The sequence below is a fragment of the Scardinius erythrophthalmus genome, assembly GCF_964197995.2.
Source record: "Scardinius erythrophthalmus genome assembly, chromosome: 13".
Classification (NCBI taxonomy): domain Eukaryota; kingdom Metazoa; phylum Chordata; class Actinopteri; order Cypriniformes; family Leuciscidae; genus Scardinius; species Scardinius erythrophthalmus.
This window is the reverse complement of record NC_138233.1, coordinates 17,612,353-17,638,714: the sequence shown is the minus strand read 5'-3', so window position 1 is coordinate 17,638,714 and position 26,362 is coordinate 17,612,353. Positions and strand designations below refer to the sequence as shown.

At 38.3% G+C, this 26,362-nt stretch overlaps 4 protein-coding genes across 8 annotated transcripts in view; 1 reads left to right on the top strand and 3 right to left on the bottom strand.

Annotated features, from left to right (window-relative positions):
- Positions 1-2,257, bottom strand: part of spata4 (spermatogenesis associated 4) — a 4,884-nt gene extending 2,627 nt beyond the window's left edge. For both annotated transcript variants that reach the window (XR_014031347.1, XM_081382490.1), the window contains exons 1-5: positions 1,900-2,257; positions 1,532-1,661; positions 1,252-1,370; positions 771-991; positions 488-640 (exon numbers count right to left, since the gene is read on the bottom strand). Coding sequence is in view for 1 of the 2 variants with exons in the window: in XM_081382490.1 (XP_081238616.1) it covers positions 528-640; positions 771-991; positions 1,252-1,370; positions 1,532-1,661; positions 1,900-2,000 (684 nt within the window). In the remaining variant the exon portion in view is untranslated. The remainder of the gene's footprint in view (positions 1-487; positions 641-770; positions 992-1,251; positions 1,371-1,531; positions 1,662-1,899) is intronic.
- A 3,141-nt stretch (positions 2,258-5,398) lies between these two features.
- Positions 5,399-11,167, bottom strand: asb5a (ankyrin repeat and SOCS box containing 5a). 3 transcript variants are annotated; one of them, XM_081382597.1, is made up of 8 exons: positions 10,028-10,793; positions 9,769-9,940; positions 8,457-8,536; positions 8,098-8,205; positions 7,540-7,693; positions 7,256-7,390; positions 6,155-6,346; positions 5,399-6,051 (listed from the first exon to the last, which is right to left on the bottom strand). In XM_081382597.1, exons 2-8 carry the CDS (start codon positions 9,836-9,838, stop codon positions 5,924-5,926), a joined length of 867 nt encoding a protein of 288 aa, XP_081238723.1. In that variant the 5' UTR covers positions 9,839-9,940; positions 10,028-10,793; the 3' UTR covers positions 5,399-5,923. The 3 variants fall into 3 exon arrangements, with proteins under 3 accessions (XP_081238723.1, XP_081238722.1, XP_081238724.1); XM_081382596.1 differs by lacking the exons at positions 9,769-9,940; positions 10,028-10,793 and adding an exon at positions 10,897-11,167; XM_081382598.1 differs by lacking the exon at positions 10,028-10,793 and having other exon boundaries at positions 9,769-10,001.
- A 757-nt stretch (positions 11,168-11,924) lies between these two features.
- Positions 11,925-20,577, top strand: neil3 (nei-like DNA glycosylase 3). 2 transcript variants are annotated; one of them, XM_081383112.1, is made up of 10 exons: positions 11,925-12,191; positions 12,280-12,392; positions 13,311-13,442; positions 13,769-13,982; positions 14,120-14,194; positions 14,311-14,477; positions 18,735-18,904; positions 18,991-19,363; positions 19,877-20,036; positions 20,139-20,577. In XM_081383112.1, exons 1-10 carry the CDS (start codon positions 12,087-12,089, stop codon positions 20,319-20,321), a joined length of 1,692 nt encoding a protein of 563 aa, XP_081239238.1. In that variant the 5' UTR covers positions 11,925-12,086; the 3' UTR covers positions 20,322-20,577. The 2 variants fall into 2 exon arrangements, with proteins under 2 accessions (XP_081239238.1, XP_081239237.1); XM_081383111.1 differs by having other exon boundaries at positions 18,982-19,363; positions 20,139-20,324.
- aga (aspartylglucosaminidase) lies at positions 20,326-25,228 on the bottom strand. Its single transcript, XM_081383113.1, has 10 exons — positions 25,026-25,228; positions 24,777-24,930; positions 23,237-23,349; positions 22,638-22,750; positions 21,805-21,916; positions 21,414-21,489; positions 21,131-21,238; positions 20,858-20,991; positions 20,669-20,754; positions 20,326-20,493 (listed from the first exon to the last, which is right to left on the bottom strand). Exons 1-10 carry the CDS (start codon positions 25,147-25,149, stop codon positions 20,440-20,442), a joined length of 1,074 nt encoding a protein of 357 aa, XP_081239239.1. The 5' UTR covers positions 25,150-25,228; the 3' UTR covers positions 20,326-20,439.
- Between the last annotated feature and the right edge of the window lie 1,134 nt (positions 25,229-26,362).

Here is a 26,362-nt window from a genome sequence, read left to right as displayed (position 1 = left end):
ATGAGTACCTACTCAAGATAGTATGCAATTTCGGATGCAGCAAATGGTTCCTCAAATCTTGCCCTGGAGGGCCAATGCCCTGCAGAGTTTAGCTCCAACCCTGATCAAACACACCCGAGCAAACTAATCAAGGTCTTCAGGATCACAGGCTGGGTCCGAAATCACCCCCCCTACCCTTAAATAGGGAAGTCTGCTGTGGAGCTCGCTTCAGTGTAGGCTCTGACAAAGTGCGAGGGCGCATCTCGACCGCAAAGGGGGTCTGAAGGCAACCCTTCTGAAACCTAAAATGAGAAATGGGACATCCTACGGTCTCATGGACTAAACAGACACCCGTGCGTATAATGTAGGGAATAGTGAATGAGGGTATAGGGGGCGATTGCAGACACAGCCACAGGTAGGTGAGTTTTCAGAGTTTGAGCTAAACTCTGTAGGGCAGTGGCCCTTCAGGACCGGATTTGAGGAACCCTGATTAAGACTTTTGGCTTACGTATATCTCATCCTTCTGTTGGGAATGCAGGGCCAGGCACTTAACAAGCTGCTTGACTGGTGTTCATCAGCAGGTTTGGCTCGCTCTTGTGGGCTAACAGTGGAGACAATCTGACAGCCTGTTCTCCAAGAGTGGGCTTAACATCAAATCGTTCTATCAAGAAGTACACACAGAAAATTCAATGTACTGTTTACTGAAAATATGACAAACTATACAATAACACATCCTTTCACATGACACACATCTTGAGGCAAACAGAAATGAGTCAACGAGTGTTACTCACTTGGGTCTTGGGTTCTTTCCTCTTTTCTCTGTTCTATGTGCCTGTGTATGATTGCAAGGACCTTGCACTGGTTGGTGAAAATGCTTGGTTCAGCTATAACCTCACTGAGTCTCAAGTTGCTCTTTATGGCCACTGAGGCTGTGGAACGAGCCACCATGGGCAAGTGGTCTTGATAAGCCTTGTCTGTGAAGCCTTGCTCCACCTTCTGGATGGTTTGGATCCTACAGGAAGCAAAAAACAACCCAAATGAAGACAAGGTGTGACATTAATTAGTCCTTAGCCTTTGAAGCATATGTGACTCATTACGAAATCAAATTTATATTACACACTTAAAGCATTTATTTTTATCCATCGGAAATGGATTATATCATGAGAAGTGGGCTTTATATACCAGAAGAGTTTTCAACAACAATGGCAAAAATGCTATTTGGTTATAATTTGGTGTATATAATCTGATGAGAAAGTAAAATGGAAAGCTCACCTTCTGTTGGTCAGAATGCTGTAAATCTCCTGCACAAGAAGCTCTGCAGCTCCAGGTTTACAGTGGATTGTGCCATCTATGATCTCCTTCATCAGACTGATGTTTTGCTTCACAATAAACTTTTAAACAACCAAAGAGACAAGATCTTTATTAAACTGGAATATTTTAAGAAGAAAAAAGGCCAAAGCATAATAGACATATCAAAGAACATTAATACAAATTAAATTAACAATTATTTTCATGTCATTTGGTGATCATTTCTGCAGGGTATCAAACTCACTTTCTCGATCTGGGACCAGTTTGATTGTTTGGTAGCCACGGAAGTTCCATTGTCATAGGAGTGCATATGAAAATCCTCTGGGAAATACCAGGAAAATATTTCCGCCACTAGGTATCCGTTGGAAAAGTCTCTTTGGTCAAAAAAAAGAGCAAGGCACGTGTATAGCACATTTAATCTTTAATGGTAATTCATATTTGTTTATTTTTCAATAAGAAATAGAACTGAAATGATGTAATACTTGATTAGAAATCTAAACTAACAAGCGATATGCCATATTTAAGATTTTATGTTCAAATACATAGAGATCCGCTAAATTGTTGAAGCTTGTGCGACTGCAGAGACGCTGTTATCTTCTCAAACGTACTCACCTGCGGACGTTTTTTGGAAAAAACGATAAATCAAGACTTTGCAGCCATTTCAAAACCTCTCGTGGTATACCAGCTTTCTTAGGCGACTGTGAATAGGCCATTTCTAAGTAAGGGTGACGACAGAAACGATTCGTTTGTTTGGCGAAGAGAGTTGCATGGAAACAAGCCCGGGGACACGCGCTGAAGTTGATGTGCTGCCACCTGCTGGCAGATCATTGATCTGTACAGTGTAGACCTTATTCACAGCAGCGCCATCTCTGGTTTTTAACGGGAATGAGAGCCAGGCATAGACAGTAAAAGAAAGGAGCCAGGCTGTGAGGGATAGACTGCTGCGCAGGCACGTGCACACATAGACATCAAAGGGGGCTTGAGCACCTGCCCTTTTTATTCCTGGAGAGAAAGTGCCCTTTTTTCTGGGGTGCTTTTTTTCTATTTTTGAAAAATAATATATATTCCTGTTTGCGCACAGCTTCCCTGTCAAACAAATATATTTATTTAATTAATTAATAATAATTTAGCCGTAAATAAAATGACCCACATGATGACCTTTCACCTCATTCCTATGCGCACTACCAGAGGATGTCTTCAAATCTGTGGCTGCTGGTAAGTGGCGTTTCATTCTCAGCGAAGTGATTTTGATGTTCGTTTACTTATTATTATTTTACAAGGACGACGTGAAGAGAGCATGCAGAGATGTTGTTTATATTGCTGTGTGTAACGTTAGGCTATAGAAGTAACTGTTTTCCTGAATGCCATCAAGATTGAAACCGAGTCTGATTTCATAGCAGGTCAATAAACAAATAGTTAAAATTAAGTCATTTACATTTTAGACGCAATGATTATTTTTGTTATGTTTCAGCAGCGAAAATAGTTCCAAACAAAGATCAAGAACCATCACGAATCTCACAGCAACACTTGTTGCATTACTGAATGATTCAGCATTTTGAACGAATCGGTTGAGTCAAAGATTCAATTACCCATTCATAAACTGCCTCATTCTGAATAAATCAGCCGTTTAAATGAATCGTTTGAATGAATGACTCAATGACTCGCTCATTAAGACGGTCGCCTGCCGCCTCCTACTGGCGGTTTAGTTTCATAAAGTATCATTCTTTTCAACATTCCTTATTTGTATATTCAAAAATATTTAAAATAATCCAAATTACTACAGTTATAATTTTTCAATGTTAATTATTTAATTTGATTGGTAACAGCCTAGTGTCTTATTATTTTAATTGAATATATTGATCAAATTTAAGAATTTGAAATGAAAGATGGAGCATACATTTAATAAAATTAGTGGAAAAATGCCCTTTTTAAAAGGTACAAAAAATTAGTGTTTTCAAAGTGATGTAATGAAACATTGACAATTTAAGTTTGAAGGGAGTAAAGCCTCTGTTTAGGCTATTAAGGAAATGTAATTTTGCCAAAAGAAGAACTTTTATTTTAAATAAATGTTCGTTTTAAATCAGCCTACTTCAGTGTGATATGTTACCACATTATCATGCTTAACACTGAGAATTTGAATAATTGTAATGTGATGATCAGATGCAGATATTTAAATCAAAGAATATGGGCGGTTTTGCGGGTGGATTATTTATTTTTAACAGTGGATTCGGGTGACTCAAAGTGCAGCAAATTAATGAATTTATCTTTAAAATGTACAAAATTTTCTTCCGGGGGGGCATGCCCCCGGACCCCCCTACAGATACCAAGCTCCACCAACAAAAATAATGTGGGAAACACATTAGGCTATGATGATCTACAAAAAAATACGAATTTAATTATCTTATTATTAAAATACATTATTAGGATTTTTACCACCTCCGCCTCATTTTGAGGATGTAAAAACCCTGTTACTGTATTTTGATCACAGCCCTATTTAAAGCCTTGTTCCATGTGCCCCCTTTTATACTTTGAGCACCTGCCCCTCCAGAGGTCTCTGCACGGCCCTGCTGCTGCGTCTCAGTTCGCCTACTTATAATACGCCCTAAAAGTATGTAATCTTTTTGTGAAGAAAAAGTACATACCTTTGAGAGTGTAGCAGAAGAGTAGACGTGTTTTGGGACATCCTATCGTCATACAATTCAGTCTTTTAACGGTTGCTCTCTGTCGCTTTGTCACAAGCATCCTATCACGTAAACTGACCTGTCAATCATCTTGTCAAAGATAAAATCCTCCACATTTAATTTAATTTCATTTTCTACTGTATCGAAGAGAACATCTGCCATGTTTTGTTGTTTTCTGAACACTTTTTACTCGTGATTGTAGTTCTGATCTGGATCCTCCAAAGCTTAATGGGCAATATTAGCTGTAACTCACATACTGTAGTGAGCACGATCCACACTTCGAAAATCCACTGGAAATAGTAGCCTATAGGCTAGACCATCCGGGAACTTCTGGGCCTACTCTTTTCAACATGCTTTGGGACCTATGTTTCGGACCTGCTTATTAATCTCAATTACTGTTTAGGATGGGGACATCAATGTGTCATCAATTGACGCAGGGCTAGACATATTTGTATTGTGTTTTTGGATTGTACTGCTGACGAATCACTGCAAAAAAATACAACCCCGCTAAATGAAAACACACTAACACTGTGTCCCAATGTCCATAGGCCAAATATCCATTCTAAATAGTAGCCTATATGAGATTAATATAAATGTGTCCCAAAGCGTGTTGAAAAGAGTAAGTGCCAGAAGTCCCAGATGGTCTACTATTTCCATTTTTATGAGGAGAATTATCTGCATAGTGCCCGTGCAACTTCTTTTATTCAGTACGGTAGGAAATTAAATGAAATAAAAGGTGGAAGATTTTAACTGTGACAAGATGATTGACATCCCAGTTTATGGCGACATGATGCGTGTAGCAACAGAGAGAAAACGTTAAAAACGCAATTTTATGACGTGATAGTAGGCTATGTCCCAAAGCTTACTCTTCTGCTGCACCCTCAAAAGTATGTACTTTTTCTTCACAAAAAGAGTACATACATTTAGGGCATAGTGTAGGTGAATTGGGACGCAGCACATATCCCTCCTACCTGTCATGGCGCTGCTCTGTATGTGGTCTATTGATGGGCTGCGTTCCAATTTCCAAACGTGATAAATCCACCTCTGAAGGGCACTTCGGAGTCAGAACAATCATTGCCTTAATATTGAAGGGTCGTTTCAAACCAAAGTGCTCAAAACTGCTCACTTCAAAGGGCTCTTTGGAATGAAAGATTTCAAAGGGTAGCCCTACAACTGACGGACACTTTTCTCCCATGATTCTTTGTGCAGGTTTATTTTGTTTGGCCTCAAAGAATGGCTGTGCATGTGACAGGCTCGGAGTTCAACACCTATAAATAGCTAGACGATCAGACTTCGCTCAATATGCTTTTTAGTTTTAAAGACCGCATGCAATGGAAGTTGCAATAGTCTTTTCTCCCCCTATTGTGACGTATACCCAAGTAAAACAGATTCTGAACAAGAAAAAAAAAATGTAGGGTGGGACAACTGTGTTTCGCTATTGCTGCAATCTTTTTTTTAATGCTTTATTATCAACAAATAGCATGTACACAGGTAACTTCCATATTACATCAGAAGAACATATCACATGCTTCACAATACTGTAACAGTCTCATGTGAGTGACAAGTGGTGCCTCCCAATCAGCTCCCTAGTTCAGTAGACAGGGCACTGATCAGGGAGTCGCCCATTTTCAGCGCTGTCTCAATCACAAAATCCTTCCAGTGCGAATAAATCATTTATAATAAATGCTGCAATATTCTATAAAAAAAATAAGAATTGTACATTTTTATTTCATGGTGACTTCTAATCTTGGAATTAGATAGTTTAAAGTGGAAAAAGTTAAAGTAAGATAAACAAGATGAGGTACCTTTATTTAAGTATTTATTGACATCACTGGCTTCTTGTCAAATCAGGCCACAAAGATTATTATTAATTGGAAAAAAGTGAAACAGCTTTTATTTAAAACTATCAAACAATACGATAATCCTAAAATGGCCTGCCAGTAAACATAATGAGATCATCTATATTGTAGAAAGTTCTTCATAGCATTAGGGAGGGGTAAATGTGGTAGAAGATGTAGTCGGGAACGTCCCAAACTCTCCCTGATTTGCTGACGGCACAGCTGGCGTAGAGAACGGGGTGTCGCTGCAAAAGGAACAAGCTGGTGAGGGCTGATGCAGTAAAACATGCAAAAGTCAAAACAAAACATCACTTTTGAGTCTATAATGCTGCTGCACATTTAACTCACCTTCATAAATCAATAGGAAGCCCTCTGTAAGGCTCCCTGGAGGAGCAACATCTACGGGCCGTTTATACTCCAGGTTGCGTGCATTTACATCTGCCCCAAATTCCAGCAGAAGCTTAACTATGCTTACACAGTCTTTCTGGGCTGCTGCATGTAGAGGAGTCTCCATATGTGCGCCTTTCTGCACATTTGCACCTGTGATGGTGAAAATGCAGTAAAATATTAGCACAGTATGGGTTATTTTACGAATATTAAGCCTAATTTTTTGTGTGAACTAGTAGCGGGCAATATATCGGTTAAAACAATACACAGATAGAATAGAACCGATATAGGCCTATAAGTTATATGTGATCATTTATATCACAGTTATATTAGTTTAACCTTCTGGAATGAATCTGCAGCTCTACGCATGGCACAAGAAATCATATTAACCCCCTTACCTGTTAGTTTTCAAATTGCTTTTCAAATTCTTTGATTAGTTTATAAGGAACTACATAGACTTGCACCATGACTTTTAAAAAATGCTCTCAGTCTATGATGCAGGAAGGCCCCTGAGATTGTCTGGTTCGTCTAGTGATGCTGTATTCAGCCATTATATTCCTAGAAAAAGTGAGAGGTGCAAAAAATATTGATATTTTTAAACATAAACACCTCTTATTTAGTTTGGCTTTTATGAAAGCGTCTTAAAATTATATGCAGTATTAATTAATGTTGTCAACATTATTTATAATCCATTTTGATTTTCAAAATTCCATTGGTGATATTTCTTTGTTTGAAATAATGTTTGATCGATTGATTGAACTCGAGTTATGAATGTGAGTTTACATTCTGTGATGAGATTCTTTTTTATGAACTGCTTTCATTCACATTAACTGGTTTAAACCAGTCTGACACTGAGCTGACGCTCCGTCTAAATCAAATCAACTAAATCAACATCTGACTCGCTCACTGAACTCCACTTTATATTTACTTTCAGCATTGTCCATATAAATGTACTGACATACTGACTCTCCACTAAAGTTTAAAAATGAATTACTCATTGTCAGGTTGTCATAAAACTGCTTTGTTTGTCCGCACAGCTAGTGTGAATTTTGCCATGTTTACCTCCATCAAGCAGCATGCGGGCACATATGAACTCCTTACACCGACAAGCACTGTAGAGAGGGGTGCCCATGTGAGGGATTTCATAATCCACATCCACACCCCATGCAACCAGCGCCTCCACACACTTGCTGTGACCTTTTGAAAGAGACCATATAAAACCATGTCATATTAAAAACTTCAAAAGTCTATAAGGAAGTCAGCTAATTAGAGTACCATAGTTATTAGCCCTAATTTTGATTTGTGTGGGACTATGGTAGGCTACTCTGTGTCAATCTTATACCCACCCATGCTGACTGCCTCATGGATGGGTGAAGGCTGGAATATAGCCAGGGCATGTGGTCTGGCGTCACTCTGCAAGAGCAGCTCTAGACATGCCAAACTGCCAGCTGAGCAGGCATGAAACAATGGAGTCACACCATCTATAGTTGTCACATTTACCTGAACACACAGAACAGCATGTTTCACAAAATGACTGAAATGCTGGGAAAAAACCCTTTTATCTCACATTTTATGGTTTGTTATTACCATATAATATAATATAATATAATATAATATAATATAATATAATATAATATAATATAATATAAAACATTATATAATTATTAGGCAATATAACAAAAAAGCTACTGTATTTTTATAGAATCCATAATTGAATTGATACAATAAAATATATTTTAACACACATAATAAGTTAAACAAAATAAATAAACATATACTGTATTTCAGTGTAACACAGGCAATATATTTAGCAAATATGCTTAACCCAGTAAAAGAAGCCTAGGCCATTGCTAATCAAGACCTCTGAAATGAAAGTGTTACCAAGCAGCCCTGCAGAGACTAACGTTGGCTCCAGCATCTATCAGGGTTCTGGCACAGGCAACATGGCTCCCTATGCATGCCTCATGAAGAGGGCTAATGTGGTCTATTGTCAGCACATTCACGCTGTGGCCCTGAGGACAGATTAAGAGAAATGAATATTGCATTTGAATGTGCAGGATTCTTTTATTCCAGATGGTGGCAGTAATGCCCTTTCACTAAGATGCATAATGGATTGCAGCGTTCACCTCGACACCAAATGTGTATTTCATTACTAATCCAGTAGAGTGCATGTGACTACATGGTAGAAATACTACACACATTAATACAAGTACATATTTCTTATCTAACAGTTGAACTAAAGGTCATTTAAATGAGAAATTACCTGAGCAATGAGGGTCTTGAGGGCCAGCAGACGTCCTTGGCTGGCAGCATCATGAAGAGGAGAACGGTCTGCCCAAGACCCTGGAGAAGAATAAAAATAGTGATTTGCCAGGGAATGTAGAAATTAATTGTGTGTGTGTGTGTGTGTGTGTGTGTGTGTGTGTGTGTGTGTGTGTGTGTGTGTGTGTGTGTGTGTGTGTGTGTGTGTTCAATTTGACTACATGGTATAAATACCACAAATATATATATTGCAGGGTTAGTTAACCCAAAAATGAAAATTCTTTCATCATTTACTCACCCTCATGTCATGTCAGACTTTCGTTCATCTTCATAACACAAATTAAGATCTTTTTGATGAAATCTGAAAGCTTTCTGTCCTCCATAAACAGCTACACTGACACTTTGACGTTTCAAAAAAGTTTATAAAGAGATCGCAAAACTAATCCATATTAATTGAGTGGTTTAGTCAAAATTTTCTCAAGAGACACAATTGCTTTATATGATGAACAGATTTAATTTAGGCTTTTATTCACATATAAACATTGGGTACTATACGGTTATCCGGACCACACGTGACCACACGTAAATGTACTATACGGTTAACCTAACCCTAACCCTACCCAAATAGGTATGGTCCGGATAACCGTATAGTTCCAAACATTGATCAGAGAATGTTAAGCTCAACTTAACCTGCTCGACGCGTGAGATCAAACCTCATTGGTTTACGTGCCGCGTAACACATGAGAATGAACCTCATTGGTTCTTACGCATCAAGTGAACATGCTTGAGCTTGCGTTTACCACAACTGATGTGTGCATTTATGAATGTTTATAATATAAACATATAAAGTAAACATTATGTGAATAAAAGCCTAAATTCAATCTGTTCATCCTATAAAGATATTGTCTCTTCAGAGTTCAGACATTTTGGACTAAACTGCTCAATTCATATGGATTGTTTTATGATGTCTTATGAACTTCTTGAAGCGTCAAAGTGGTAGTTGGATACAGTAGCTGTTAATGAAGGGATAGAAATCGCTCAGATTTCATTAAAAATGTCTTCATTTGTTTTCCGAAGATGAACGAAAGTCTTACGGATTTGGAACGACATGAGGTTGAGTCATTTTTGACAGAATTTTCATTTTTGGGTGAACTTTCCTTTTAATATTTAATGTTAATACACTGTCACTATGTTTCTTTATTTTAAAACATTAATTTATGTTTATTTTCAGATGTAAGTGGGATTTTTCTAGATTTTCACTGCATACAGTACATGTATAGCACCATCACACTGATATGCTAGCGTGTACACACCTGAGTCAATATCCAGTATAACTGCTGATGCATTCCACACGTCATCATCATCATCGTCACCTCCCTTCATCACTAACTCAACTATAGTATAATACTATCCTTCGAGTTCGAAACATAAATAGGACCGACTCTCTGTTGACTATCCGTTTCTTTCAATTTTTCTTCTTTTAGTCTGCACATTCAAGAACACAGCTCACTTTTGCACTCAGGATATTGTAAGTCAATCCACGTACACACAAAAACATCTCAAAGTACCAACCTTGGCTGGTTAACCAGCTCAGCAAGACTTCCACTTTGACAGAGCTTGTGTCCCTTCAGGAAAATGTTTTCTCCTTTTATAATTTTCTTCAAAAAATGCTTTAAAAGAGTCACAGCTGTCTGGTGTTTTTATCTCAGTTGCCCTACTTAAGTTGCTTAGTAAATGCCAGACTACGGCAATCCCCTGTGACTTTCCCCCATCTCTGTTCCTCTCTCCCTGATCTTAAACTTGGAGAAGCAGTTTTCTGCGATCCTCTGCGAGACAACTTGTTTACACCAAAAGCCCTCACTACTGTGGCAACGACTGCACTACTCAAACTTAGCAGACAAGCGTCTGGCTGCACAAATGCTTGATAGACGCATGATAACTGCTTTCTTGTGTAGTCAAAGGGGACGGGGGTGCATGGCCTCAATTCTATTTATACAACACTGTAAACAGCAGCCTGGCAGCCATTCCTGGGCTTTGGTTGCATGCATACTTTGTGAACTTCAATGTGCTTGATGTTGCATGTTTAGGATCTGTGGTCATGTGATCGTAGGTAGCCTGCTGTGATGCAAAGCATACAAATATGAATTTTAAGAGTGTGCTTTGTAATGCAGAAATGATACCTCGTGAACTGAAGTGTTTAAAAAGCTTACCTAAAATACCATAAAGTAAACTGGTACTCCCTGTCGTGGTCCTTATCACATGCAATGATAGCTATTATGAATAAATAAATCAACACTGCATGCAGTAAAACCATTGCGCAATAATAATATTCCCCATGCTCCATGTATATCCTCCTAGCAAGCAGGCCATCATGAAAGGGCAAAATGCTGGCAATAGGAAATGAAATCCACAGCAGTGATGTAAGCGCACGCTCTACTTACCATGCCCTTGGCCTTGACCATTCTCATAGAACTCAGCTGAAATCCGGGCAGCCTCCTTGCGGTTGCCTTTGATGATGTAGAAGTGTGTGAGTAGATTAAGGGTAATTCTTATGAAAAGTTTGAAGCAGAAGAGGGCCAGGATGGTAAGGTAAACATTGGACAGCTGTGCTGTGAATGGCCTGTATTCCTCAGTGGTCTCTGTCATGGCTGTTTTAAGAATGTTTTGTGGCAGGATAAGCAGAGTGACCTGCTGTATGCCACCCCAACAGCACCCCCCATGCACTTGGGTCCTTACTGCAGCTCAAGTAAGATTTGGATATCAATTGTTCTGCAAAAGGAAAAGTTCTGCAAAAATGAAACTTCTGTGTGGATTCACAACTGTGCTGTTATTTTTTGTTTCCGTGGAACACTAAAGACAGGTCTCCGAAAAGCCAACCAAGAACATGGTCTTGGACTCTGTGATGAGAAGGACCTTCTCACTGGGGACAGAGGAGAGGGTCCTGACCTGTCCTGCACACAAAAGCCCAGACAGACAGTAACCACTTCTGAGTTAAATTGAGTGTAGAATAACTCTGAACTTCTTTTCACTGTTTATTTCAGCCAAACATAGGCTACTGACTGAAGTATTTGCAGTAACTCAAGAAATGAATACATTGATCATGTACACTTGACAGAGCATATTTTTTTCACTGAATAAATTGTGATGAGGCTTCTAAGGATATATAGCCTGTAGTAATAATTTAATATAGGCCCAAACCTTAACTTTAGTGTGTTAAATATTAAATATCAATCAGTTTTTTCCGTGAAAACTGGAAATTATTCCAGTAAAATTATTCAATGGAATGGTAGGCTATTTCCCTAAGAAATATATTTATTTGAATATAGGCCTATTTATTTTTCACAAATAGGCTACTTATTATATAATCACATTGAAAATGTAAAAAAAAAAAAGGTTTATAATATAATGAAGTTACTGTTAATTAGACAACATAGCTTACCCTTATAAACAAGTTACGTTTTTACGCCGTGACGCATGTACTGACGTCTCGACGCATGTCGCTTGCGCAGCCGCAGATTTGAATGATCTGGCGGGTTCTTTCTGTTCGCTTGTTGGAACAAACACTAGCGACCTTTTTGATATTCGATCAGATTTGTTCGTTCTTTGCTTATAGAGAGTGATACATTTCACAATGGTCGAGGGTCCGGGATGCACTTTAAATGGAGAGAGGATTCGTGCAAGAGTTCAAAAGGGACAGAAAGTTTTAGACATACGAGGAAATGAAAGCAATAAATCAGTAAGTGCATGACAGTTCAGCTGATGATGTAGCAGACCTGCGTAAATGACAAATATGTGAATGTTTACTTGTTTTCTTTCTATTTCAGTCTGAGACCAGTACCAGGAGGAGCTCTTTCCAAAGCTTAATGGGCTGTGAGTTCACAGGGGTGGAGACACTGGGGAAAGAGCTGTTCATGTATTTTGGCTCCAGAGCTCTGAGGTTTGTAGTAAACTCAAATGAATTCATTTCTGCTTTGTGTTTTAAATTATTATTTAATGTAGTGATTTGTTAGAGGTCATGGACCAAATTAAAGTTTCTTCACTGATGAAGGCAGATTGAAATTTTCTGGCTTGCTTCCCAGAGCCCTGTTTAGATTTGAAAAGCACTCAAGTCATGAAATTATGTTCTGATTTACCATTACAATGCTTTGCAGACTGTAGCAGGGCTTTTTTTTATTTTTATTTTTTATTTTAAAGGGCAACTTGCAGTATAGCGTTTGTGTGTGTGTGTATATATATATATATATATATATATATATATATATATATATATATATATATATATATATATATATATATATATATATATATATATCTCAAATATAGACATACATATTTGTTTAATGCTCTCAAATATTAAAAAAATCATTAAATGTTGGTTTGGTATACAGTTTCCACTCTCGTGGAAAACCTGGAAATATCAATGAAATCACAACCTTGTAAGTCATGAAAAAGTAAAAAAAAAAAAAAAAAGAAATAGGCTAAGTGAAAACATTTGCCTAGTCTCTCTTATTGTGCTCTAAAATATTTCATTGCCTAGATTTTCTTTGTAAGTGCTGAGTTTGCTCTCTAGCAGGTTAGTGTGATTAGCATCAGTCTGTCCTTTGAGGGTAACTGTCTGTGTGATTGATAGTGAGGCAAATGTTTCTAGCTAATATCTCTTTCATGTGGGCCTCAAAGTGGTTTAAATCTAAAAATGTGTACTTGACCTACAAATGAAAATCTGTCACATATTTAATAAATGATATATGAAAATCCTTTTCCAGTAATCACAAATGACTGGCAAGGTGATAGAAATTAATTTTCATTAAAAAAGGGTAATCCTTTTAAGTTCACTTTATATGTGTTTTGGGTTTAGACTGCACTTCGGCATGAATGGTTCCTTGAGGATAAACCCCCTGGAGAAAGACTTGAAAGGAAAAACCCCAGTGCTGGTTATTCAACTTACCAATGATGCTGTCTGTTTCTTTGACACAACTGCAGAAATCAGGTAAAATGTCTTCTAATGGCTCAAATTATGGTTATAACATTTGTATTATGGGATAAGTATAACATTTAATCCTGGATTAGATTGCATCTTTAAAAGTCCTTCCATGTGAAGAACTTTATTCTAATGTACATCTGGGAGGTCAGTTTATCAAGTGCAGGTTTCAAGCAGGCAACTTCCCTGTCACAGAAACTCTAGCTATACTGGATTAAATTCCAGACTATCATAACTCAGCGTGATCCAGACAGCCTGAACTCTTTTCATTTTTACACTGAGCCTTCAACGATTCTGACTCCCCAGGAAATAGTAATTCTGTTTGCTTCCCCTAGACTCTCAGATGACTGTGAGCAGAAAGTTAAAGCCATGGAGGCTCTCGATATCTGTTCACCTAAATTTAGTTTCTCTCGGGCGGTGGAAGCTGTAAAGAGGGAGAGTGCGAGAATGCTCTGTGATGTTCTGTTGGATCAGGCTGTCCTACCTGGTGTAGGAAACATAATTAAAAACGAAGCGCTCTTCGACAGTGGCCTTAACCCTGCTGTCAAGGTACATTTTGCTTTGTGCAGTTCCAACACAAAAATCAATATCTCTGTTGGATGTTACAGTTGAATGGATGTTTTACACCTTATTTAAAATATTTATTTTTATTTTTTTTATCTATTATTTCTTCTGTGCTTTTAAAGGTCAAGCAGTTGACAAGTGAACAAGTTCATCATCTTGTGAAGATGACACGAGATTTCACACTCCTATTTTATAAGGTATTTTTTTCTCTCTTCATTATTCTGGACAACAAATTTGCGATTTTATGTTTTTTTTGTCAGATCTGTGTTTTATTTTATATGTGTATATTTTATTTCTGTTCTTTCCAAAACAGTGTAGAAAGAATGGATCCCCACTTTACAAGCATTACAAGGTGTATAAACGTCCAAACTGTGGCCAGTGCAGCGGAACTGTCACCGTCTGTCGACTGGGAGACAACGGTAGAATGACATACTACTGTCAGCGCTGTCAAACGGGTGATCCAAGTGAAGTGAACATCAGGTTAGCTTCACCTCTTCTCATGGCTACTAGGGGAGTAACGGCGCTGATCCACTTGTCCGTGCGACACTTCTGTCGCGCCACGCTCCACTATATTCCTATGGGTGACGTCACGCGACTTTGTCGCACCCGCAAAGCATTCCGGGAAGGCGGCGCTTCATTTGAAAAAGTGCTGCGCGTCAAAAAGCTGGCCGATGCCCATCTTTATGCAAATGAAGTCCGTCAAACGCGGCGCGTCTATCCAATAGAAGTAGAGCATATGGAGACGGAGGGAAGTCTCTTGCAGGTCCTCTGTTCTGATACGCTACATTTCCCACTCGGTCAAAACCACGCCCATAGCGGTAAACGCCCATCAACGTACCAATGTGGGGAGGCGTCGCGACACCACGCGACAGTCGTGTCGGACAAGTGGATCAGCGCCGTCTAACAATACACTTGTGTCATGATTCAGTTCGATAAATGATATACTGATCTCATGATTCACTGCAAAGCCAAAATAGTGTTTAAAATGTTTTTATTTATTACTTCTAACACATAGTTAACAAAAGTACTGTTTATTAAAATGCTAAATTTGGTATTACATCAGGGGTGGACTTGGTCCGTCTTCCCATTCACAGGGTAATGGTGACACCAGAATAGACATGTTCATGATTCTGCTTAGCTAAAAATTAGTGCTGGGCGGTTTACCGGTTCATACCGAATACCGGTGTTTATTTTTGTTACGATATGAATTTTTAATATACCGCAATACCGGTGTATGTCGCTTTAATCGGAACGCGGCGCTGCGCGACACAGTCTCACCCCTCATTTACAACACACGTCTGCGGCGCATTACAGCTGCGACAAGGTTTTATTCCGTCCTCCACGCGGTGCGTCAAAATAGACTAGGCGCCTATATTTAGCGAAGCGGCGCGGAGAGCCGGAAGCTTCGATCTGAAACACAAGCATTGACTAGAATGGGCACGAGACGTGTGGGGGTGAGAGTGTCTTTTTTCTCGCGGCGCGCGTGTTTTTATACTGTATTAACGTATCTGAAGTGAACTGACGGTCTTTAGAAAAGTTTCTTTGTTATTACGATTGAATCTTTCTTTATCTTTCCTGATAAAGCAGTGTTTATGAGCGTTGCTGCTTTGTGTACAGCCGTTACCGGGGAAACCACTGTTTCTGCCGCTCCTAAAGCGCGTCCTGCTGGCACCTCTTTGTAAACAGCCTTGCAAACCTGTATTATTAATATTAGTGTGGATTTTTTCTATAATATTCACTCATGACAATAAAATATGGCATTATAAGTAAATCTACTGCAGTATTTCCTCTCTCACTCAGTAGAAAATGTGGTTAACACCCATCATGCTTGAAAAAAAAAAACAAAAAACCGTGAAACCGGTATAATTTAGAAAAAAATCGTGATGTTGATTTTTGGTCAAACCGCCCAGCACTACTAAAAATACAGAATTATGGTATAAACAAATGCCTTTCCCTGACTACATGCATTTAAAGTTTTAAATATGTTTTTTTTTATGTAATAATTAATAAACGTTGAAGCTCAAATGTGACACCTTCTGGGTTTACCATATTTGATGCACCATTACCATATCTCAGGGGTGGGCAATCAGACGATTTTATATTGTGATCTATCTTGAAGATGTCCATGATTTACTTTTCAAGCGAATCGTAGAGATCTTTTATGTCCTTGTAATAATGTTAAAATACAGCAATGACTGCCTACTAGATGGCTGTGCTGACTGGCCAAATTATATCATGCATCTTCATGCGTGGTGTACTGTTTGAAAAACACCAGCGGTAGGGGTGTGCGATGAATCATATTTTTGTTTCAGTTTTTATTTTGGGTTCGTTGTGATTCGTTGTGATAAATGATCATTGTGCCACATGCCGTTCCTTTCCTTTAAAGGTCCCATATTGTACAGCTTTCTGAAGTTTTATTTTAGGTTTTGATGTCCTTAAGAATATATATTTGCGGTATAAGTACCAAAAACCACTCAATATATTTTTACAGCTCCTTTCTCAGGAGTTTTGCCAAGAAAAGGTCCATTTTGGCCAGTCTACTTAATATTCATGAGCCTCTCTTCTGATTGGCCTGTTCTTTTCTGAGTCGTGTGTGCTGTAGCCTGCTGTGGCTTGGTGATGCTCACAAGTAAGGTAAATAAAACACATGTAATGATGGTGATACATTATTTGTTATTAAAGCATAAAAATTCACAAACCACTGTTAATTTAACATAAAAGCAAGCATAGGCTACTACGTGCATGGTTTGGCATGACAGAAGCAGCGCAAAGTGCGCACCCTTAATAATTCCTAAAAAGCTGATATCTCAGTTCATCGCGATCTCACAACGCTCTGTTATTATCAGTAAAGCTGATCGTTTTGTTCTTATCAGAGGATTTACCAGAGCGGTGAGTGGATGCATCTCATTGGCCTTTAGTTCAAGAAATCAACACATATGTCTGTGATTGGCTAAATTGCTCAACGCTGCAAACATGTTATAAATAGAAACTCGGTCAGGCCTGTAAATTGTTTTTATTTAGTTTTAATTATTCTTGTTGGTTTTGTGCAACATATGAATAACAATTGATTTGTTTTTAGATGTTTTATTTTTATATGTTTCTATTTTGCGGGTGTCCCGCAAATCGTTTTATTCTCCCGCAACCCGCACACACACGAGTACCTTACCGCCTGCACTCGGCCATCAAATCTAGTTTCGATTTTTGAAACTTCATTTTTGAAAATGTCATTATTGACAATATGGGACCTTTAAAGCAGTGTGCTTTCGCCCTGCTTTAAAAGCCTAAAATGAATGTCCAAATCTGTCGAATCATGTAATGTGACTGTTGTAAAATGCTGTCTACTGCTGGACATGCTTTATTTTAAAAAGAGTTATTATATAAGCACAGTAAACTACGAAAGAGACTGGTCCTCATGCTTTCTGTGTGCGTGCTGCAAGACGAAGCTAACGGTACTTGAGCGGATGAGCAGAGTATACTTAGTGTTTCAGGCGCGCGCCTAAATGGTCAAATATACACAAAAATGTCAATGTCCGTCTTGGCGACTATAATAAGTCAGTTATGTCTAAAGTGAATAAACAACTGGGAAAGAAATTGGATGCGTGTCATTATATTAGATCCATACATTTGGTCTTAAAGCCTAATGCAAATACCTGCTGCTGTCTGGTTCAATGTTAAACAAAAGACAAAATCACTCACTGCTCTTGACTGAATAATAAGAATCAAAGTATATTTAATTCATACAGTTAAGTAGCCTAGAAATCTAGACGCACCCTAGCGGCAGCAAAATGTATTTCGCAGCCAGGTGGGTCTAGCAACTCTCAATAAACCTTCTCGCTGCAAAAACCCAGATTGGGTCAGGCCAATCACGTTGTGTATAGAGTAGGCGGGGGCGGGCTTAACATACACGACAGAGTTGCGACGGTTACCTGGCTGCTGCTACTTGAAAACAAAATGGCAGCTGCTGATGGAGAACAACGGTCTTTCGAATCGGCTTTGGCCGCGACTCTGGAGGACTTGGAGTTAAGTTTTTCTTTGAGAAAAGAGCAAAGAACGGCACTTAAGTCATTCTTAAAAAAAGGAAGATGTGTTCGTCATTTTGCCGGCCAGATATGGCAAAAGTTGAATCTATCAACTAAGCTCCGCTGTTGGGAAAACGATCTGGTTGGTTGAAGCGCTGTCCTATTGCGTGCAGAGGGAATTTGAAAGACAGCCGTTTATCCCGCCCTCTCGGATTAAACCGCGTCTATGGTGAGTTTCCAGACCTAACATCTTGATGTAGGTCTGGCTTGCCAGGCTAACAGTTAAGACCATGCAATGTTTCAAAGTTTAACTCTGCGTTTAATGACTATTTTGACAACTGATTGTTTAATGCAATACTGTATTTTAAATTGTGCAAATAGATAAGTCCATAGGCTTGTCCAGTCTGGATATTCTCGATAGTACATCTCAAAATTGGGAAGATCACAATTCAGATTGTGGATCGTGATTGTTTGTTATAAGATTGTGAAATTAAATTTTGGGAAGATCACCACCCCTACCATATCTGATGTTAAATTAAATGTCTTAGCTTTCTTTTTGGATGAACTATCCATCAGGACACATTGTAACTATCCATCATCCATAATAGACATTGTTGCATTTTTGCACTGCAATATATTGTTACACCCCTAATAGCCACCTATTTATATACACACATTTATACATGAGAATCCAGTTGCTGATTCTTTACTTTGATAGTAAACTCCCAACTCGCAACAGTCTGATTGGATGGGCTTATCAGGGAGGAATGAGCAACAATGATGATGTGGCGAAACGAGAAGAGGAAGAGTGGGCATGTTCCCTTTGCACTCTAATCAACAGACCAATCAACAAGTATTGTGATGCTTGTATGAGCCCTAGACCAGAGGGTAAGTTTCAAACCTGCACATTTAAAGTAAAAGATTTCAAACATAGTTCATATCTAACTTTCTCTCTCTTTTCTGAGTACTTATAGAGCCCACAAAGCTGGAACATTCACCTTTGAGTCAAGACCTGATCCGCTACCCCTGCAACAGTTTTAGCAAACCCCTGCAGGAAATAAAGATGAATCGTAGGACTGCATTTGGGACCACCACTCTAGTCCTAACCAACCTCAGTGCAAAACCTGACTCTCCTTCAAGTCCTGCCATTAACCAGGCACATGCACCAGAGACAATGAGGGGTCTGAGCACACACGACTACTGGCAGCAGAGGAGTCCCAGTAATGACAAGAGTGGGATGCAATTCAAAGGCAATGAGCCCTATAAGAGAGAATCTCTAGCAGACCACAGTCAGCCTAACAAGAGAATGAAAACCACGAATGGATCGCTTTCTGTAGGCTCCTCAAGGTGAGCGAGTGCAGTTAGTGTTTTGCCTGTGACAAGATGTGTCAGTGAAGTACTGATATTTTTATTCATTAATAAAACTAAAAAATACCCGCAAGTATGATTTGACAACATGTAAAAATATATACTAGAATAAATTGATAATTCACCTGTCATCATGTATTCACCCTCATGTCATTTCAAACCTGTATGACTTTTATTCTGTGGTACATAGAGAAAAAAAACAATATTTTGAAATGTATACATATACAACTTTTATTATAATTTTTTTTTTGTCCGTACATTAAAATTGAATGGGGTCCAGACAGTGTTGTTTTGGACCCCATTGACTTTAATTGCATGGACAGACATTCTTCAAACTATCTTTCTTTCTATTGAAAGATAAATATACAGGTTTGAGGGTGAGTATTATTATGACAGAATTTGTGGGTGAAAAATTTCTTTGTTGAATGGCACAATGTAAAATAAATAATACAGTTGATTTTGAATAAAATAACATCTCACTCAACTAATCAGGGGCACACAGAGCAATGAAGCATCCCTACCCACAACCCCCTGCTGCAGTAGTCATCACCGACCATGCAACCTGAGGGTGGTCAATAAGGAAGGAGAAAACAAAGGCAGGCAGTTCTACACCTGCTCCTTACCCCGAGGGACTCAGTGTAACTTCTTTGAGGTAAGTTTCAAAGAATTTTTTTGTAAAATTAAATAAATTTTATTTGAAACTAAAACTAGAATTGGAGGTTTGTACTTATTTCAACTGTGATTCTTGCAACAGTGGGCAGACCTGCATTTTCCCACGTGTCATCATGGCAAACGGACTCTTATGAAGACCGTTCTAAAACTGGGACCGAATAACGGCCGCAACTTCTACACATGCCCAGTTAAAATGGGCAAGCAATGTAACTTCTTCCAGTGGGCTGAGAACGGCCCTGGCATCTCAGTTCTCCCTGGCTGCTGAATCCACAACATGAGTTGGACATTGCATCTTTTATTTAAATGTATTAAAAATACTTTTAAAGTAATTCTTGTTTATGTTCAAAATGATGTAAACACATGTATTCTGTCATAGTAAATCTTTAATACAAATTTGTTTTGAAAAAGTATTTCCAATAAACATCTTTTCCTGATTTCTGTGGAAACATACAGTTGTGCAAGTTAAAAGACATTCCAGAGCTTAATGTATTTCTCAGATCTTACAACAGATTTTTTTTTATATATAACAAAGTAGTGCAATGTGAACAATGATCATAAGGCATATACCAATCAAAAATTAAAACAAAATGCTGGCAATTAAAAGCAGTCCACCTTCTGCAACTGAGGTTGGTTTGTCTGTGGGTTAACCACCATGAAGGGGAACTGGCTGAACCCAGGACGCTTGTTACAAGCTGCACCTTTGAATAAAAGAAGGGTTTTTTGACAATGAATTTCATGATTCTTATAACAGATTTTATACTAATTCTGTATAAGAAGCAAACATTAGACATTAGCATTTACCATATCCACCAGTAGTATTGGCACAAATAAGTGCTCCAAAGAAATCGGGGTAGTACTTCTTGATTCTGGATATGGCCAGCTTACAGGCAACAGTGGGTTGGGCTCCATTTCTCATTAAATCAACAGCTAGAAAACTTTGACCAAAAACAAACATTTTTAATAAAAGGTTTCAATCAGATATTTCTATAGAATCACATTTATTTTATCAATGCACTTCATACCAGTTTTCTTTTCTGTTGATGCTAATAAAACGACCTCAAGAATGGTAATTACCTAGGAAGGAAACGCATCATGATGTCTCCATCCCCTGTGGCAGCCGCTCCCCCCGCTGTGCTGTCGGCATAAGCCCCGGCTCCAGCCACTGGTGAATCGCCTACACGACTACAGATCAGCATACATATACTTAACTAAAGCTCTGTTGACAGGGGACTGGAAACCTATTTCTGTCACTACTGAACAACTGCAAAGCTAAAATAACTGAAGTTTTTTGAAACGCTAATGTATTCTGACTTCAATATAGGACACTTGAGACATTCTAACAAGCTGTCACACTCACCCTGGTATCTTATGTGTTGCTCCATTGGTGGATGTTGCAGCAGCCACCTGTCCGTTCTTACCAATCACAATCATTCCTAATCAAAATTACCGGTGAGAATGTAACATCATCTAAGATCATATGCATCAATGGATTGAAACAAGCAGTGGTTTTCAAATATGTCCTCAAGGCATTCAGCCCATTTATCATGCTTCCTTTTCATTATGCAAATGAAAACTAATGAGCTTGATACTCTGTGGACCCAAGTCTGCATTAAGAAAAACACATTTGCACCAACAGATTTCTTTGTCTAAAGACTTATCATCTATCTATCCATCTAACTATCTATCTATCTATCTATCTAATCTTGGCTTTACAATAAATAAACACGTATAATCTTAAGAATAATTACCAATTGTGTCATGAGAACTGGGGTCAAAATTTCCTTTCGGATGCTTTGGCCTCCGCGACTTAGCGTTGAGCTTGTACGGCCCACATGATTTGGAAGGGTCTGGAAAAACATTCTGTAAAATAAAAAAGACAAGATAAACAAGTGATGTTGCTTCAAATCATGCTTTGATCTGGGACACAGAACAAAGTTGTTTTTTTATGACTAACGTTTTAAAATTAGCATTACATAAGCAAGGCTATCCATTTTTCATGTTGCTCCTTGATTTGCTTTATCCACCTTAAAGTTTTCTGGGGAAATTCAGATTTTTGAAGATCTGATTTATATAGCCAACAAACCTTACAGTTTAATCTGACTCTGAAAACACAAAAAATAATGTATTCAGAGCATTGTTTCGCATATTTCCATAGGGCTTTGATTGTGCCAATAGCAGAATGTAGGAATCAACCATTGTATTCTTCATGAATCTCACTATGCATTATTCATTGCTTTGTTTCGCGGTGCATAATTTCTAGTCAGTGATTACAATGATATCCTTCCAAAACTTCTCAACAAATCCTGCATGAATTGAGGTAAACATGACTGCTTCTCAATGTAAAGCAAGTCTCGTAAAGCACATGCAATTCTGGTTCTAACCATAACACACTGACTGAAACTTAAAAAAAAAAAAAAAAATCTTTCAAAGGTGTTTGGTTCATTTGAAGTATATCGAAACGGTTTATCTGCCACAGATCATCTTCTAAATCCATGTTTGAAGTTGCCAAAGGTGCTTAAGAACTTAAAAGGGAAAGCCTGCAGTGATGATTACATCGAGGTTCCTGGTTTTAGGGACTCACCTTTCTATAGTTGGGTTGACAATTCTGCTGCAACCACTTGGAGAAAATAGCTATTGATTGGTTGGCTGACAATTCCTCAGACATGAAGCCCATGTTTTGTGCAAAGATTGTGGCTGCATGAAGACAGAAAAAAAGGTTATTTTCAGTACTACTAAACTTCATATAGCAGGGGCGATTTGAACAAACTGAATCACATAGTAGAGCTGATTTGAAATAAACAGACACAGGAAAGAGCAAAAATGGAGCAGGGAATGCTTACTCAGCCTTTTTTATTGTAATGTGGATGTTAAGCAGCCAGGCATACAGAAAGAAAGCTGTTTTAGTACTCTAATTTTAATTAAGAGAGCAGATGGAATTAATAGAATGGCACAAAATTATAGATTGAACTACAAAGTGTAAAGCTGATATAAAATCTGAATGAGCCTCTAGTATCTATATACACATAATTTAGAGAAATAAAGAGTTAAAAACAAATGTTTAATTCTCAAATCGCTCCATCTGTGATTACATTTCCCCCCCCGGCCGAACCTCTTGATCACTGAGTTGCAGCCACATGATTTATTTGTGAATGGAGTGACAACTAAATGTACAGTTCCTACCTGATTCTCCCACTATGAAGGTGTGCTCTGTGTGTTCCATCACGGCTCGGGCAACACCAACAGCATTTTTGACCCTGCGTAGGTCTCCCACTGCCCCCACTTCCATTGTGTCACTGAACATGGGACATATAGCAAACAGACACAGGATACTTTACAGTAACTAGGCAAACTATAATGACAAACACTTAATGTAAAAACTTCATAATTAGTAAGCTTTTGTGTTATGTTATGTTGTAATGCTAAACATAACGGTAGATGTGTGTGTACAACCACCCACCGTAATCAGAGAGGTTCCTGAATCTCAATCGATTTTTATGATTGGTTAAAATAAATGAAAAATAGTTTTCCTTGGGTGCTTGCCTATGGTCACAATGTTTTTATTTTTATTTTATTTAAGTCACCATGATATCAAGATATGACAATTCTTATTTTTTATGGAATATTACATTATTTATTATATATGATTTATCTGTAGAGATAAAAATATATATATATATATATATATATATATTTCATGTGATCTCAGAATCTTTAATCAAAGTAACTTCTCCTCCTTCTTCAATGACATCTCGGCTGTGTCCGAGATCGCATACTCTCTTGAGTAGGTATTTATTTTGAAAAAGTAATTACTTCATGACAGCTAAAAAAGTATGTTGTATATAGTAAGAATTTGTGTAGTATGAATGTAATCTGGGCATACTACATTCATCATGCTGTTATCCGTTAGTTGCGTCGCTTCACCGTCATTCACAAATCCTCTCCTGTGGCCTCATGGGATAGTAAAGTGTCATCATATGCACACTTCTGAATCTCGCTGGAACTAGGAGGTCATCCGGGTACTTTTTGCCTACTCTTTTATGACTACTATGACATTTTTTCACATACTGTTTTTCGCCAACTACATAGAAAGGAAGTATGCAGTGTCGGATGCAGCCCCCTTCTCTGATTACGTGTTTTTCGGTGCAAGGGCAGAATAACCTGAGACACGACATGTGAGATCGCTGCAACAGTGCCTGCCAAAATTTTCAGAGATGCTGGTTCTGGAAGTATTTTTTCCATTAATTTTTACCATAGGGATTTATAAAAAGGTCTTTGTTAAAGCATTGTAAGCCATAAATCCAGCCAATCACAACACCACAAAATTTGATTTGAAGCAAAGTATTTGAAAATCTGACAAAATACAAAGGTACAATCCCATGAAGCATTGCGAACAGCAGAAAAGAATTCTAAACAATGGATAAATATAAAACTACCTATATATAATTGCAAATTTTGAAACCATAGGGAGAGACCTATTGCTGAATTTGGAATCCCATACTAGTGTAACTTACTCTTACTACTACTTACCACATATTTCTATGGCAGAAATAGTAAGAGTAAGTTAGTAAGTTAGTATGCTAGTAACGTTATGCGTTTCCGAATTCAGTAACGTTACGACTCACTGGTTCATCGTGGGAATGGGCGGAGCTAAATAGCTATTTTTATTGTATAATATTATAATTGTATATTATTATTTTCAAATATTTGCCTTAGAACCTACCCATTCATTATCATCGCGTCAAGGGTGGTCTCTCCCCGCTCATCCGGGCTCCCGCCGAACCCGACGCTGCCATCACACTGCTCGAGCTCACACTTCGCGCAACCGCTCTCCACCGCGTCCAGAACCGAGCCACCCTTCTGAAGCGAGCTCCAGGCTACAGAGAGAAACCACAGAAGATCCTAGCTACACATCCCTCAAAGCTATACAGTTACACACGGTGCAGTCATGACCATGGTCTCAGACTCTCACCTGCTCCAGCTGCATTCTTAAAATGCCAAGTGTTGATCACCAAGGGAAGAGCAGCTTGATTTAGAGGAAGCAAACAAATGATGGCAAATACTATTGGAATCATATTACAATACTCAATAGACATAATACAATTCCTTCACATTATAAGGGCATCACTGATCACGAGATCTGTCATGCAACTTTTCACATCCGTGTTTTGTCACATGACAGCGTTGTGTTCATGAATATTTAAAGGGACCGCGCAGTCAAAATAGTTAGGTTATTTTTTCATTTGATGATGAGACTATATTTTGAGCAAACGCATGGATTGAATTCGATCTGAGTTGTCATGTTTATGTCCTAGGGGTTGAGTTTTAACAATATAAAACATGTTAAACCTTTTCTTTCTTACCAAGGATACATCAGTGTCAAGACCATGATTGAGATTAAATATGAGACTTGATGTGTGAAGAAAACAAAGACTCGAAATCAAGGTAAATACCACTTGTGAGCATATATATATATATTTATTTATCACATTGCAGTTAAAAAATAGTATTTCAACATTTGTATTTAGGACACAAATTAGCAATGAAACTAGCCTATTCATCGAGATGGTAAAAATTCTGAAAAAACAAATAGATGACAGAATTCTCCTGTGAATGATGCATGTATATACACTAAATAAATAAGTTTGAGTGTGAAAAGTGTTTTAAGGGATCCCCCCCCAGGCCTTGAAAGTTAAAAAACATTTTTTTTTAACAATACCTTATACAGTATTAAAGACAGATACTTTGAGGTGGAAGTTATATATTTTTGATGACATCTGTTTACAAGCAAATTGTATCAAAAGAATGTGAATCACTGAATGATGTTAGCCTGGGTTTTTCCAGGCTGCCTTGTGCACAGCGCAATTTTATTCACGCGGCTAGGCAGCCTGGACACCATGGACCAGATTTTCCCCTCAAAAAGGGAACCAATCACAGAACGGGGAGGGAGCAGCAAGATGATGACGACATCTATGCGACACACCAAAGCAGTTTGTTTATATCTATGGATCCAACATGGCAGCAGACGCGAAGTTACCTTTCGATGCAGCCTTAGATAGTGTTCTAAGTAGTTTAGAACGCAAGTTTACTTCGTCTTCTTCCTCGTCGAATTTCAGTCGCTCTACATACCCCATCTGGTATAATTGAAACGATTGGCTATGAGCTACGTACAGGCACATTTGATAGACATTCGTAGCGCCCAATAAACGGCTAAACCCAATAATCGTAAACCACGCCTCAAATACGAGAAAATTAACATGTGGTTCCCAGACCACGTCTCAATGAGACGAGGTCTGACGCTAGCCAGGC